The sequence below is a fragment of the Mirounga leonina genome, unplaced genomic scaffold (genome assembly GCF_011800145.1).
Source record: "Mirounga leonina isolate KUSES-001 unplaced genomic scaffold, KU_Mleo_1.0 Mir_179, whole genome shotgun sequence".
Lineage (NCBI taxonomy): Eukaryota > Metazoa > Chordata > Mammalia > Carnivora > Phocidae > Mirounga > Mirounga leonina.
Genome location: NW_023270466.1, coordinates 985,881 through 1,001,121, shown reverse-complemented (window position 1 = coordinate 1,001,121; position 15,241 = coordinate 985,881). Strand labels below are relative to the sequence as shown.

General features: G+C 42.3%; 1 protein-coding gene across 1 annotated transcript in view; it reads left to right on the top strand.

The window, feature by feature from the left end:
* RASEF (RAS and EF-hand domain containing) overlaps positions 1 to 15,241 on the top strand; it is an 84,064-nt gene that overhangs the window by 29,236 nt on the left and 39,587 nt on the right. Inside the window, exons 2-5 of the mRNA XM_035024378.1 lie at positions 1,447 to 1,593; positions 5,106 to 5,196; positions 11,768 to 11,863; positions 14,562 to 14,639. Coding sequence (XP_034880269.1) covers positions 1,447 to 1,593; positions 5,106 to 5,196; positions 11,768 to 11,863; positions 14,562 to 14,639 — 412 coding nt within the window. The remainder of the gene's footprint in view (positions 1 to 1,446; positions 1,594 to 5,105; positions 5,197 to 11,767; positions 11,864 to 14,561; positions 14,640 to 15,241) is intronic.

Genomic DNA, 15,241 nt, shown 5'->3' with positions numbered 1-15,241 from the left:
CTCTGCACAGACTGAGCAGTTTATTTCTAAGTGCAAACCTGGGGGATTTTATAGCTCATGGACACACCTTGAGGCCATGCTTAACTAAGCCTCTAGATTAATATATACCTCACATTTTGCAGTGTTTCATAGTTCTGTGAATTAATTTTGAATCCCATTTCTTCTGCCACGGTTCAGATGCTTTAACACAATTGGGAAGCAAAATAACGTTATGACGGATCATGTGGTCTGCAGCATCAGACTAGGGTGGAATCCCAGCTCTGTCACTCAGTCTCTCTGGGACCTTGGGTCTTTTATTGATTGCTGTGGTTCCTAGGAATTTCTAGTAACAAATACCAGACTGGTGGCTTAAACAACTGAAATTTATTTTCATACAGTTCTGGAGGCCAGAAGTCTCAGATCAAGGCACCGTGGAGTTGGTTCTTAATGAGGCCTGTCTCCTTGGCTTTTCGATGGCCACCTTTCCGTGTCTTCACAGAGTCTCCTCTCTGTACACTTAGCGTGTCAGCCACTGGACTTGAGTCAGGAGTGCTGCTAACCCCACTGACTCACACCTTTGTCCTCCAGGAGCTGAGCTGCCCAGTTTTTCTTTTGAAACGACTCTGGAATATGTGTCTTTTAATAAAAGTTAATAATGACAAGTATGAGGATTGTCACATATAAATACATGTGAATTTATATGAAGTAATTTTTGACTAAAATAATAGGTACATTCACTCTTATGATCATAAAGGCTGAAATATGTCTTATTAGGGATTGGTGGAACATGTTATTCTTCAGTTTAATGGTTACCTTTTGGTAACCATTGGTTACATTTTTCTGTACAACTTATTACCTTTCTTTTTTCATTTTCTATTTCTATTTCTATTTCTACTCCTTTCTTCTCTTCTCTTCCCTTTCTTTCTTTCTTTCTTTCTTTCTTTCTTTCTCTCTCTCTCTCTCTCTCTCTCTCTCTCTTTCTCCCCATGCCCAACATGGGGCTGGAACTCTTGTGATCAAGAGTTACATGCTGTACCAACTGAGCCAACCAGATGCCCCCTATTTACCTTTCTTTTAAAAAAATCCTACAGTAATAACAAAGAATGCCCCTACCTGTCAGTCCCTCCCTATGCATTTCTCTTCCCTCACCAGTCTATATCTTCTAACACTAAATCATGACTTGGAAACCTAAATATATACAGTTTTTATTTATCAGTCATACCTCAATAAATCTGGGAAAAAATAAACTTGCTGTTACATTTTAAAAATAATACAGAGAATAATGCCACAGCATCTCTGACTGCTCTCTCTCCCCTCCCTTCTGGTCCTTCTATATTGTTGCTTTTCTCTTTTTTTGGTTCTTATGTGTCTCATTCCTGAAAGTATTCTGAAAATTTGCCTTTTTATTTTTTACTTGGTTTAATTTAGCTTTTAATTTTAGGTTTTCTTTTCTTTTTTTGGGGGCAGAAAAGAGCAAGTTAGTACCTTATATCTAAACATCAACCTTGTGGAGCCAAGACTAATTCAGCCATACGAACACGTTATAAGGAACTTTATCCGCGAGATCAAACTGCAGAGCACAGAAATGGAAAACCTGGCCATTGCGGTGAAGAGGTATTGAAGCCCTTCCTGTCTTTCTTCTTTTTTTTTTTTAGAGAGAGAGAGAATGTGAGTTGAGTGGGGGTGAGGGGAGGGACAGAGGGAGAGAGAATCTTAAGCAGGCTCATATGTGAGCCTGGAGTCCAGCACGGGGCTCGATCTGATGACCCTGAGATCATGACCTGAGCTGAAATCAAGAGTCGGATGCTTAACCAACTGAGCCACCTGGGTGCCCGAAGCCCTTCCTTTCTCAGTGGCATGTGGGGTCCTTTAACTGGCTCTGTGTCCAGGTGGCACATGGACTGAACTTCACGATCACGTTATGATGTGGATGGACTTCCCGAACCTCGGGCATCTGGAGCTTCCTAAACTGAACCAGCACGAAAAAAGCTGAGTCGGGCAGTACTCTGTAGGGGCAGCCAGCAGTCCCATCAGTAGGTTGCCGTGATCCTATCCTATAAACTTCTCAAGACCAGATTCCCTGCAGAACAGTTCAAAGAGGTTTGCTATCTTATATCCAGCCACTTGAAACATACAGGAAACTTCTTTTCCAGAGAGGCGGACAGGACTGTACTTGAAGGCTGGCCTTGTCACAGGTGTGTGACTTTGGGCAGGTTTCTGTATCTGCAGAACGTGACTGTAAATATTCATGTTCTCAGGGTGTGGAGATGATGTGCTGGGTGTAAACCCCTGCACCAGGTCAACCACATGGTGGGTGCTCAGTGGTGGGACTTCCTGTCTCTGGCCCTCCTTGCCCAGCTTGGACTGGAAGCCAAAAAGCTTGAAACCCGTGCTGTTATATGGTTTGTGTAAGCCACAGCTCGTTCACGTTGATATCTTACTGGCTTTACCAGCAGCCCAGTGCAGAGGAAGAATTTACATGTGTTGCAGTCCAAACATCAGCCTTTTTGCTCCCCAGAAGGACCACAGTCCTTTGGCATCAGTGGGAAAGAGAGCATTTTGTTTGCTGTAGTTCCCGGCTGTTCTGCCCCAAAGATGCTTCTCGCTGCCATCTGTTTCACCAGCATCTCTGAGTGTGTGGTGCATCCTGCTGGTCTCTACCCAGAATTTGTGAAGGCCCCTTTGATAGGATGCGCCCCATCGCCAAGGGGGCAGGAGAGGGTACTCCTCTGTCTCTTTATTCTTTCCTTCCAAATGATGATCAGACTGTCTAGTTAACCTTTTGGAGTTTAAGTGAAGGCAATTAAAATATAGGAGTGTTTTAAAACGATGCTACATAGGACTTTTTATAGTTCTGGAGTCATGCAAGAGTGGAGCTATTCACAGGGAGTTTCTTAAGAACATTTTCAGTTCCCGACTCTGAACTTTTCGTTCAAGTTTGTCTGCTAGGGGCATTCAGTAGGATAGAAGGGTCCTATGAACTCCAAATTCTGTAAACTGGGGGTGATTCACAGACGCACATGTTGAGTTTTTAAAGTGTCCAGGAATACCTGTTAAAACAGACAAACTTCGATACACACACACACACACACACATTTATATGTGACCTTTAAGGATAGTACCATGTAAACCCACAAGGGAAAAAAGAATGGCATTCCTCATGTTCTCATCACCAGCCAAGCTGCTGCCCACCCCCGCGGAGTGAGTATGTTACCTGTGCTGGGCCGTGTCCTGCTTGTCTCCTTCCTGCTGCTTTGCGGTTGGGGTGGGAGCCAAAGTCAGGCTCTGTCCCAGCTGTCAGAGACCTCACTGAAGTGCTTCCGTGATGACTGTGAAGTTCTCTTATGTTCTTAGCGGAGGACCATCCGCCCTCACCTGGGATTTTGGATGGGGGCAGGTCTCTATCTTTTCGCTCTGTGCCTGCACCTGAAGGATGGTCCGAGTGTCTGGATGGGAGCCCTGGACTAGGTTAGAGTGGACAGTCTTCATCACACCAGACATTTCACTAGGAGTTAGGAATTGCTGGGGCAAACATGGTGGCATCATAGACTACCCTGATTTACCAAAAAAAAAAAAAAAAAAAATCATTGCTCAGGAGTGAGGAAGGCAGAAAGAACACATTTAGGAACAGTCCTGGATGTCACGAAGGAGCGGTCGGAAAAATGGTCATAGGGAGAGAACAGACTTGGCTAGTTTACAGTCCCAGAGTTGACCAACAAAACAAACTTGCTGTGGAGATACGTAATTCCTAGATTTCAGATAGCAAGTGCTTATAAATGAACCAGAAATAGCTAACTTTCCAAACAAGGTTAACATCCCTTCGGGCAGGCTGTCAGGTAAGGATGAAGAAAACACAAGCGGAAAATAGTAGTAAGTTACTCAAAATTTTATTTTGGAGCCTTCTCCCCACCCCTCAGGACTCATTTGGAACTTTATATAAAGATTAAAGTAATGCATGCACAGAATGTGTTACAAGGGAGTCAGCAGGTAGAAAGCAGGTAACATGGTGTCTCAGAAGCCGTCAAACTGGAAGATGGGAGGTCTTCTGTTTAGGTCCTATTCTCTACTTTTTATCAGCAGTGTGTCATTGACCCTCTAAATCCCGTGGTGGGATTTAGTCTCTTGTCATCTAGTGGAATAGGCAAGACGTATGTATGAGAAAATTTAGATAGTCAGACGTACAGCAGAGAGAGAACAAAAAATACTAAAAATACTTTTTTTAGGGTTTAATCTGCAGCCTCAACCACTGTAAAGTGACAGATGTCTCTATACTAGCCAATTGCTCAGGAAAACTATCCCAGAACTCTCCTCAACGAAATGTTCCCATTTCTAACTTTTTGGCAAATCAGTGTGCTCTGCCTCTATAGAGAGGAGATTTAGGGATGACATTAGTAAAAGAAACAGAATTTTTCTACAATGTAAAGACTGTATTTTTATTCTAGAACTTTAGGGAACCTGATTAGAAATATTTTTTTTTTTAAGATTTTATTTATTTGAGAGAGAGAGAATGAGAGACAGAGAGCACAAGAGGGAAGAGGGTCAGAGGGAGAAGCAGACCCCCAGCTGAGCAGGGAGCCCGATGTGGGACTCGATCCCGGGACTCCAGGATCATGACCTGAGCTGAAGGCAGTCGCTTAACCAACTGAGCCACCCAGGCGCCCCTGATTAGAAATAATTTTTGAGATTCCTTTTCCCCCCTTCTAACTGTAGCATATCACATTGTGTGTTTTGTATAATAATATTTCAGAATTCTATCTAAAAATCTGTTTGCCATGGGGTTCTTTTTTTGTCCAGGAATATCACTCAGTCGTGGGAGCAAAAAGGATTTTCAGAATTTATTGAGAGCTTCCCAGTGATTTTGATATCTTTAGCTGTTCTTCGCCATGATCTAGTTTAATACTATTTTGTCTAGTTTATACCATTTACTAAATATCTAGTTTTAATGTTATTTTACAGCCAAATGGTCAAAGTGCCAATCCTGTCTTATTATGTGGAAGGAACAGGGACTATTATTTTAAATGGTGTGTTTCTCCATGTAAAATATGTAAAATAGGGCTTGAAATAGATGAGGTTGAAGCTGTCTCTGCAGGTTGCAGTGAAAAGGTGTGCATCCTCTTGCATTTCAGAGCCCAGGACAAGGCAGCCATGCAGTTGAGTGAGCTGGAGGAGGAAATGGATCAGAGGATTCAGGCAGCAGAACACAAGACGCGGAAAGACGTGAGTTTATGGGATTGGCCCATTCTTTCCACGAATCCTGGTGGAGCGCGTTTTATAGACCGGGCACTGGGCAGGGGCTTTCAATGAGGGCATTTTTGGCGGTGGTGGTTTCGGGGGGAGATTAAGGAGAGAGATAATAAATAATCAAATAAAGTAGATAATTTCAGTAGCTACGAGTGAAGAGCAAGTGTGGTCGACAGCGATGGGGAGAAGTCGTCAGGAGGTCAGGGGCCTCTCTGTGGAGGTGCCGTGGGAGCTGAGGCCCAAGGAAGAAGGCAGAGCCCTCCTTGGGTAGAGGAGGGTGGCTCAGCTTTTATGCCACAGTCTCCCTGACCATGTCCACTGCCAACTTTAAATTTCTAGATTGCAGGGAAATTAAAATTCTCTCTACGAACTTCAGTGTTTTATAATGGAATGTATTTTATTCGTCACTGAAGGAACTCTTACGGTTGAAAGTTGTTACCTTCAATGATTTCTGTAGAAGCAATACTTGTCTGTTTTCCTTATAAACTATAGCTGGGTGAAGGCTAATGTTGGGGTGGACGTTTTCTATTCATTTGCCCTGTTACCTCCGAGAGGCAGCAGGATGGAGTGAGAAGGGCCCGAGTATTGGCATCTGATAGGCCTTCAGTGTGCTTCCTGGCTCTGCCTTTGCCTGGGCAGGTGGCCCTGGGAAAATAACCGGACCTCTGACCTTTGTGGTACCATTTTTAGAATGGGGTAATGCCACCAACCTGCTTCACGGAGGTCCAGCCTGGTGATGTATATGAGTGCCTGGCACCGTGGCTGTGGCCGGCCTGCTCTTTTCTGTTGCTCTTCGTGCTTTGTGTCCTTCCAGATTCTTTGCCTCAGACTGCTTTATCACATGTATGACTTCGGGTCTCTTTGTCGTCTTATCTCTTAATGACCAGTTTAGTAACTGTTTGGAGGTCATATTCAACAGAGTGAGTGCCTCGGAGTCCATGGGCCTGCTTTAGTGCAGTGGAGAGCCCATTCTTCTGTGAGCACTCCATTTGTTGTAGTCGAAAAACAGGGAAAATCATATACTCTTTCCTGCCCTTTTCCCCTCTCCATCCATTTAATCTGTGTGCTCATTCCTTCGTCGTACACTTACCAAGCACGCGTGCTCTGTTGCCATCAGTCCCACCACTTCTTCCAGCCACGTATGTGAGGAGCAGATTTGTGGTTGGTGTTGGAGCCCTGACTGGGGCCCCCTCCCCTTGTAACTTCATGTGCGGTTCGTTACAATATCTGGCTCAGCTCGGCTCCCTGCGATTCTTCACCGCACAGCGCTGGTCGGGCATGATCATCGCTCTTCCTTCGCTCCATCTGTTTTCTTTGCCCTTCCTTCCCGTGTTCCCCAACTCCGCCAAGCGCAGAGAAAATCTCCCCTTGATGCTCCCTTGCAGTCCTCTGGCCTTATTCAGCTCTTCCTGACCTTGACTCCTGTTGTACCTACAGTGTTACTCCATTGCTCCAGGTAAGTATTTTAGGTGTGAAGTAGAATTGACAGACAAGGAACTGCACAGGTTTACAGTACAGAAGATGGTAACACTGGGTGTACCCATACACCGTGAAACCCCCACCACAGCCAAGACAATGGGTGTATCCGTCCACCATCTAGGTTTCCTCAGGCCCCTTCCTCATGCCTCCCTTCCTCCCTCCTCTGCCCTCCTTGCTAGGAAACCACTGGGTATCTTCTTTGGTGAAATATGTTAACACCTTTTGTTCACTTTAAAAATTAGGTAGTTTTCTTGTTATGGAGGGTTTTTTTGTTTTGTTTTGTTTTAAATACAGGTTTTTTTTTTTTTTTTTTAAAGATTTATTTATTTATTTTAGAGAGAGAGAGCGCACAGTTGAGCAATTGAGCAAGAGGGACAGAGGGAGAGGGAGAGAGAATCTCAAGCTGACTCCTCACAGAGCCCGACGACCTTGAGATCATGACCTGAGCTGAAGCCAAGAGTCGGACGCTTAACCGACTATGCCACCCAGGCACCCCTGTTAGGGAGTTTTGAGAGTTCTTTATATATTCTGTTTTTAAAATTCTCTCCCACACTCTGACTTGTCTTTTCAGTCTCCTAACAGTGTATTCTGAAGAGTAGAAAGTTTTCATTTTGATGAAGTCCAATTTGTCAATTTTTCTTTAATGGGTCAGGCTTTTGGCCTCTAAGGAATCTTTGCCTAATCCAAGGTCACAAAGATTTTTCTGCTGTTTCCTTCTGTAAGTTTTATTTTTTTAGATTTTACATTTAGGATCCATTTTTGCAAGATATGGATCAAAGTTCATATTTTTTTGCAGGTGGATATCCAGTTGTTCTAGCACCATTTGTTGAAAAGGCTATTTGTTCTCCATTGAATTGCCTTTGCACTTTGTCCCAAATTGGTTTACTGTATTTGTGTGGCTTTATTTCTGGGCTCTCTGGTTTGTTCCATTGATTACTTTATGCCAATATTACATTGTTTTGGTGACTATTGCTTTATAATAAGTCTTGAAATCAAGTAATATTAGTTCTTCAACTTTGTTGTTTTTTTCTTTTTTTTAAATTTTATTATGTTATGTTAATCACCATACATCATTAGTTTTTGATGTAGTGTTCCATGATTCATTGTTTGCGTATAACACCCAGTGCTCCATTAAAAATACGTGCCCTCTTTAATACCCATCACCAGGCTAACCCATCCCCCCACCTCCTCCCCTCTAGAACCCTCAGTTTGTTTCTCAGAGTCCATAGTCTCTCATGGTTCGTCTCCCCCTCTGATTTTCCCCCCTTCATTTTACCCTTCCTACTATCTTCTTCGTTTTTTAACATATAATGTATTATTAGTTTCAGAGGTACAGGTCTGTGATTCAACAGTCTTACACAATTCACAGTGCTCACCATAGCACATACCCTCCCCAATGTCTATCACCCAGCTACCCTCCCTCTGACCCCCTACCACTCCATGATACATGTCTTTCTCTGTTTGACTTATTTTGCTCAGCATAATACCCTCCAGTTCCATCCACGTCGTTGCAAATGGCAAGATCTCATTCCTTTTGATGGCTGCATAATATTCCATTGTATATATATACCACATCTTCTTTATCCATTCATCTGTCGATGGACATCTTGGCTCTTTCATAATTTGGCTATTGTGGACATTGCTGCTATAAACATTGGAGTGCACATACCCCTTTGGATCACTACATTTGTATCTTTGGGGTAAATACCCAGTAATGCAATTGCTGGATCATATGGTAGCTCTATTTTCAACTTTTTGAGGAACCTCCATACTGTTTTCCAGAGTGGCTGCACCAGCTTGCATTCCCACCAACAGTGTAGGACGGTTCCCCTTTCTCCGCATCCCCGCCAACATCTGTCATTTCCTGACTTGTTAATTTTAGCCATTCTAACTGGTGTGAGGTGGTATCTCATTGAGGTTTTGATTTGGATTTCCCTGATACCGAGTGATGTTGAGCACTTCTTCATGTGTCTGCTGGCCATTTGGATGTCTTCTTTGGAATAATGTCTGTTCATGTCTTCTGCCCATTTCTTGATTGAATTCTTTGTTCTATGGGTGTTGAATTTGATAAGTTCTTTATAGGTTTTGGATACTAGCCCCTTATCTGATATGTCATTTGCAAATATCTTCTCCCATTCTGTTGGTTGTCTTTTGGTTTTGTTGACTGTTTCCTTTGCTGTGCAAAAGCTTTTTATCCTGATGAAGTCCTAATAGTTCATTTTTTGCCCTTGCTTCCCTTGCCTTTGGCGATGTTTCTAGGAAGAAGTTGCTTCGGCTGAGGTCGAAGAGGTTGCTGCTGTGTTCTCCTTTAGGATTTTGATGGACTCCTGTCTCACATTTAGGTTGAAAGAACTTTGTTGTTTTTCAAAATTGTCTGGGCTATTTTAGATCCTTTAATTTCCATAGAATCAGCTTGTCAGTTTCTTAAAAACAAAAAGAAAAAAACAAAAAACCCAAACATTCTGGGGGGTTGATTTGGTTTCATTGCATTTATAGATCAATTTGGGGAGAATTGGCATCTTAACAATAATGAATAATTTGATCCATTTATTCTCCATTTATTTAGGTCTTCTTTAATTTCTCTTAGCAATGTTTTGTAGTGTACAACATAAAGATCTTATAAATCTTTCCTCAGATTCATTCCTAAGTATTTGATATTTTAATGCTACTCTAAACAGTGTTGTTAAAACTTTCAATTTCTGGTTGTCCAATGTGAATATATAGAAATACACTTGATTTTTACATATAGATCTTATACCCTATCTTATTGTTTACATTGTTCACACTCAGCAGCTTTTTTGGTAGATTCCATCAGGTTTTCTAGGTAAATGGTATTGTAATCTATGAATAAAGACAGCTTTACTTCTCTCTTTCTGGTGTGAATGATCACTTTATTTTTCTCTCCTTATTGCACTGGTTAGAACAAGAAAAGGGAGAGCAGACATCCTTGTCTATAATTTCTCTCTCAACAAGAAGTATGATGTTGGTGGCATGCTGTTCATAGAAGCCCTTTACTGAATTTTGCGCATGTTCCTGGTTGGCTAAGAGTTGTTTTAATTAGGAATGGAATGTTGGATTTCATCAAATGTTTTTCTGTATCTATTGAAATGATCATGGCTTTTTTCTTTTTTAGAACATCAATGTGGTGAATTACATTGATTTTCAAGTATTAAAACACACTTGTACTCGGGGGATAAACCTCATTTATTTATGATGTATTTTCATTTTTGAATCTTGTTGAATTCATTTTGCTAAATTTTGTTTATTATTTTTGCATCCATACTCATAAAAGATACTGGTTTGTGGGTTTCTCTTAATGTGTTTGATTTTTGTATCAGGCCAGTGCTGGTCTCATAGAATGAGTTGGGAAAGCTTCCCTCCCTTTCAGTTTCCTGGAAGTTTATGATGAGTTGGTCTGAACCACCACCATCTACCTAAGTTACTGTAGTGACCCCCTACCCGATCTCTTGGCAGCTTGACAGGTTGGGAATGGAAAGAGCTACATGGTGATAATTTCCTTTATTGAACTCTGAATAAAATGTTTTTAAACCATAAAAGTTGTTTAAGGTTGTGGCCCTGGATTTAGTGAGAAGACTTGCCTAGTTACATCGGGGTCCACTTCAGTGCCAGGAAGGCTGTCCGAGGTAGTGCCTCATTGGGAGGCTTCCCGTCTTCATCCACCTGTGAAGTGGCGACATTGCTGCCTCACCTGTGGAGCTGGATGAAGTCAAGAGACGCGCTTAGAAAAGGTTACCATGAGTGAAGATGTTACTCTTCTCCTACACATTTCCTCCTAAGCATAGAATATTTAATTTACATGGATTATTTAATTTATATGGATTATTTAATTTACTTGGCTAATTTAATATAATCCTCACATTAATCCAATAGGGAGGGCGCCTGGGTGGCTCAGTCGTTAAGCGTCTGCCTTCGGCTCAGGTCATGATCCCAGCGTTCTGGGATCGAGCCCCACGTCGGGCTCTCCACTCCGCGGGAAGCCTTCTTCTCCCTCTCCCATTCCCCCTGCTTGTGTTCCCTCTCTCGCTGTGTCTCTCTCTGTCAAATAAATAAATAAAATCTTAAAAAAAAAAAAAATCCAATAAGGAGATGAAGGCTCCAAGTAAGTTGTCTCAGCTAGACAGCCAGTAAGTGGGTTGCAAGACCCTGTAACTCAGGCGGGTGTTCAGACATGGGGTCATGTCTCCCCTGCAGAGAGGCCTTACCTTACCCCCTAACTCAGTTCCTGTCACATCTCCCTGTCAGCTTCTCCCTGTATTACTTCCTGAGGTCGTCTTACCTCCTGTCTTCCCCCACCAGCATGCGCGTTTGTCTGTCTTGCTCCTGCTCTGCCCCCCTGTGCTCAGGACTGTTGGCATATAGTGGGCTAGCAGGGGATCGCTGCACACTCAATTTCACTGGCTAGTAACATAATTTATTTGAATACTAAACACAGGGCACAGAGTTCCATACTTTGCGAAGAGAAAAAGGACATTTGAAGATGTCTGGGCTCCTGGGACCTGCAGCCCGTGACCTCCCGGGGTGCCCCTTGCCATTCACTGATCCAGGCAGGACACATGTGAGAAGAACCAGCCCATGTGGAAGCACTTAGCATAGAAATTTGCAGGTGATGTGATTTGAATTCAGGTAAAGGTGTAAGCTCTTGGAAAAAGGACAAACCCACTGGACCTTCCTGGGCCCTGATGACATCATAGGGTTCAGGCAAGCACGTGGGCCCTTGGCTCTTGCCATATCTTTTAATAAATAACAGCAATAACTACTTAAACTAGTTAATAGATGTGCCCTGGCCTCCTGTCACAACATGAGTAATAGTCTTAGAGGCGTCTCCTGGTGATGTGTGCATGTCGGCTTTCACTTCCGCAGGTTTCAATTCCAAAAGAGATGTACCTCCAAAGTCATTTGGTTTACTTCCGCCATCCCTTCTTGCCCTCCCTGTGTGGGAGACTTGGGATCAGCCTTACTTTGACACCAAACATTTCTTGCTCTATGGGGTTTTGAAGAACCTGTTTAAATCATTAAAATCTTTTTTTTTTTTTTTTTTTTTTTTTAGGAAAAACGTAAGGCTGAGGAAGCCCTCAGTGACCTCAGACGTCAGTATGAAACAGAAGTAGGGGATTTACAGGTGACAATAAAGAAACTCAAAAAGGTATGTTTGTGGCAGTGAGGCTTCTAGGAATAGCCTCAGTGTATCAGTGTGTTTAAGTTATTAGCAACTAAAGACATTGGGAATCATATTAAAGCAGCAGTTGGAATCAGATTTCAGGGTCAAACTGGGCTCCCTGGAAAGATGGATTTTTAAAGGTCCCTGATTTTCTTTTCCGTTTCAAGGGCAACCTATCTTCTGCACAGGTCTAATAAATATTTCTGACCCCTTGAACAGTTGTCCATCAAACCCCAGTTTTCCTTCCTCAGGTGCCCTCAATGCCCACATGTTCAGTGGACTCTGCTCATGACAGGAGGGATCCTGTCTTTACTGGTCACGTATTCCTGTATCCTTGCCCCCAGCTAACCTCAAGGTACATGGTCAGTATTCAATGAATATTTATTAAATGAAGTAAATGCTCTTCTTCTATGCAGAAAGTTCCAGAGCTAGGGGACCCCTGATCAGCAGGAGGTGGGAGAGAACTTGCTGAAATGTGAGCAAAAGTGTGATTGGGTTTGGCCTTTGCTGTGTTTGGTTTCTAATGAGTAGGGTTTGTTTCACCCAGTGGTATGCTGGTAGCTACTTAACAATGGGCTCTGGAGGGGGAAGGGGGTCAGGGAGGAATCTGTAATATTTGCTGATTTCCACGGTGTTAATGCTTCCACCATTAACAATTTCAAGCTACCAAGTTGACGTGACTGAGTGCAGAGTTTGGGAAGAGGTGCGTCACATTGGCTCTCACCCGCCGGCACAGGCTGTCTGCTGCATGGTACTGGATCCACCTCTTGCGTGTGGATTGTCTCTATAACGAGTGGAAATACCTTGGCTAAACTGAAAATGGATACTTAAAAAAGAATCATCCCTGAAAGTGGCATTGTGACTTTGGGCACATTACTTTGCTTCTCTGGTTGTTCATGTGATAACCTTTAATGCTGTTTCCAATGTTTATATTCAATGAGATTAAGGGACGATTAGCTGTATTTTGTAGGCTATTGCAATTCAAACCTCTGGGATTCTCTGGGATTATTAAAAATCCTCCCCAATAACCTTCTTGGGAAATTATGATCAGCTCAACCTTTTCTCTAATTGGCAGAGGCCATTAGACCAGACATAAGATGCTTGAATTGCAGAATTTGAACAGACCAGTCCCTTGTTGATGCCAGAGTCACAGATTCTCCTAGCCCCGGTTCTCGGTTATTTTCCTGTCTTCCCACATCTTTAGGCTAGAAGCAAGTTATGCAGAAAAGACACAAAATTTCTTGCCACGATGAGGCATATGATGACGACCACATAGGCCCTGAACAGTAAGAGTCAGAAGTGATGGGACTGGAGTTCTCATCGAGACGATGCTACTTTGTTCCCATTATACCTGGGACAATTGGCTTCATTATCTTATCATTTCGTTTCTCATTTGTAAAATGGGATTAATAATGGACTGTCCTGCCTAACCCTAATAGCTGAGACATTACTGACTTTATAGTTTCTTCAGCTCTTTTTCATAATTTTTAATTCTCAAACTTTTTCTGAGGATAGGTAAGTCTCCTGCTTTCACAGCTGAGGACACCAAGTTCTAGAGTCACAGAGCTAATAAGCCGTGGAGTTGTCTTGCTACACAGTTTGCGCTTTCTCACTTGTACCAGACTTCCCACCGGCTCGGGAGGCTTGTTCTGCAAGAGAACAGATGGTGATTTACGTGAGGGATGTTAAAGGCTTAAACTGGAAAAGTTTACAAAATTGATATGACTGCCATTACCCTATGCCATGGATTCTGAGGAACTAGTTTTTTCCCTCCAGTTCTTTTTCTCTGAAATTAGCATGCATCTGAAAAAATCAAGGGCTCTTCTCAGAGTGAGCCACGTGGCAGTCATGGCCTCGGTGTGTGAAAACCTTTAGTTGATGCATCTGGTAAGATGAAGAAAATCCAGCATCAGATTACTTAGGCTTTGACTTAGAATTGATGAAATATAGCATTCATTTTGGTCAGTGCGTAACTACTCAGTTAATGGAAACCCACGGATCCTCACCGTTCCAAGGGACTGTCAGGAAACAAAAAGACATGTTTGTTGTCCATGTTAGAGATCTCCTGAGCTGGTTGAAAGTCTGGTAATACTAACAAGTCAACCAGAAAGCAAAGCTCCGGTATATATTCATAGAGAATTGTGTGTATATGTCACTAGCTTCTTATCACACTTAAATGTTATTGATTTCAGTTATTTTAATAAGCATTTACTGGAGTCACTGTGAAGAAAACAGGTGAATCTGACACTAACTCTGCTGTTAAAAATCTTAGACTCTGGTAGGAGAGAGAAGGCATTCATAAATAATTATAATACAGGATAGAAAGTGTTAAGTGCAGATGAATTTCTAGGAGAATATAAAGGTCCAGACTCATAGGCAACATAACTGAAAAGGCTAAGTTAAATCGCTTAATAGTTGAATGGCTTCCCAAAAGGACTTTTCAGTTGTTTCGAAAAGAAATTCATTAAGTGATAAAACCCCCTTTTTAAATGCTTAAATTATTTAAAGCAAATTTTCAAATCTTCATGGATTATATGTAGCTTAATAATTCACAAAGTTGTAAAATGTTGAAAATGGAAGACTTTTAGAATTCCCATATCTGTATATTCAAGGATACTCATAAACTTAACTGAATCAATCCAAAGTGAGTTTGTAAATGCACAGCCTTTATTTGCTCTTTCAGCTAGAAGAACAGTCGAAACACATAAGTCAAAAAGAAGATGTGGCTGCATTAAAAAAGCAAATTTATGATTTATCAATGGTAAGAATCACCTTTCATTTACAGAAATACATTTCCTCTTCAACGACTAGACATAGTTATGCTGTTTATCAGTGTTCCGGGGATGGAGAGAAATTAGTACTGCAGTTAGAGAAAGCCTTTGACGTACCTTTGACCAAAGGTGTTATTCAGGCTTTTACCCTCAAGGATACCCCACCTATTGTGAATGCTTTTATTTATTTCTTAATTTTTTTTTTTTAAGATTTTATTTATTTGCAAGAGAGAGAATGAGAGACAGAGAGCATGAGAGGGAGGAGGGTCAGAGGGAGAAGCAGACTCCCTGCTGAGCAGGGAGCCCGATGCGGGACTCGATCCCGGGACCCCAGGATCATGACCTGAGCCGAAGGCAGTTGCTTAACCAACTGAGCCACCCAGGCACCCGCTTTTATTTATTTCTTACTCAAAGCAATGACGGCATGGCCCTTGCACTTCACATAGTTAACCCTGCATTCCTACAACTTCAGCTCTGGTCTGTGTCCCTGGCTTTGTGAGATGAGGTTATAATTGCCCTTTTCTTCCTCCAGCATTCCTCTTTCTGCCCATTTCCCCCCTTGATGACCCTATCTTTGGTCTTTCTGTTGCCA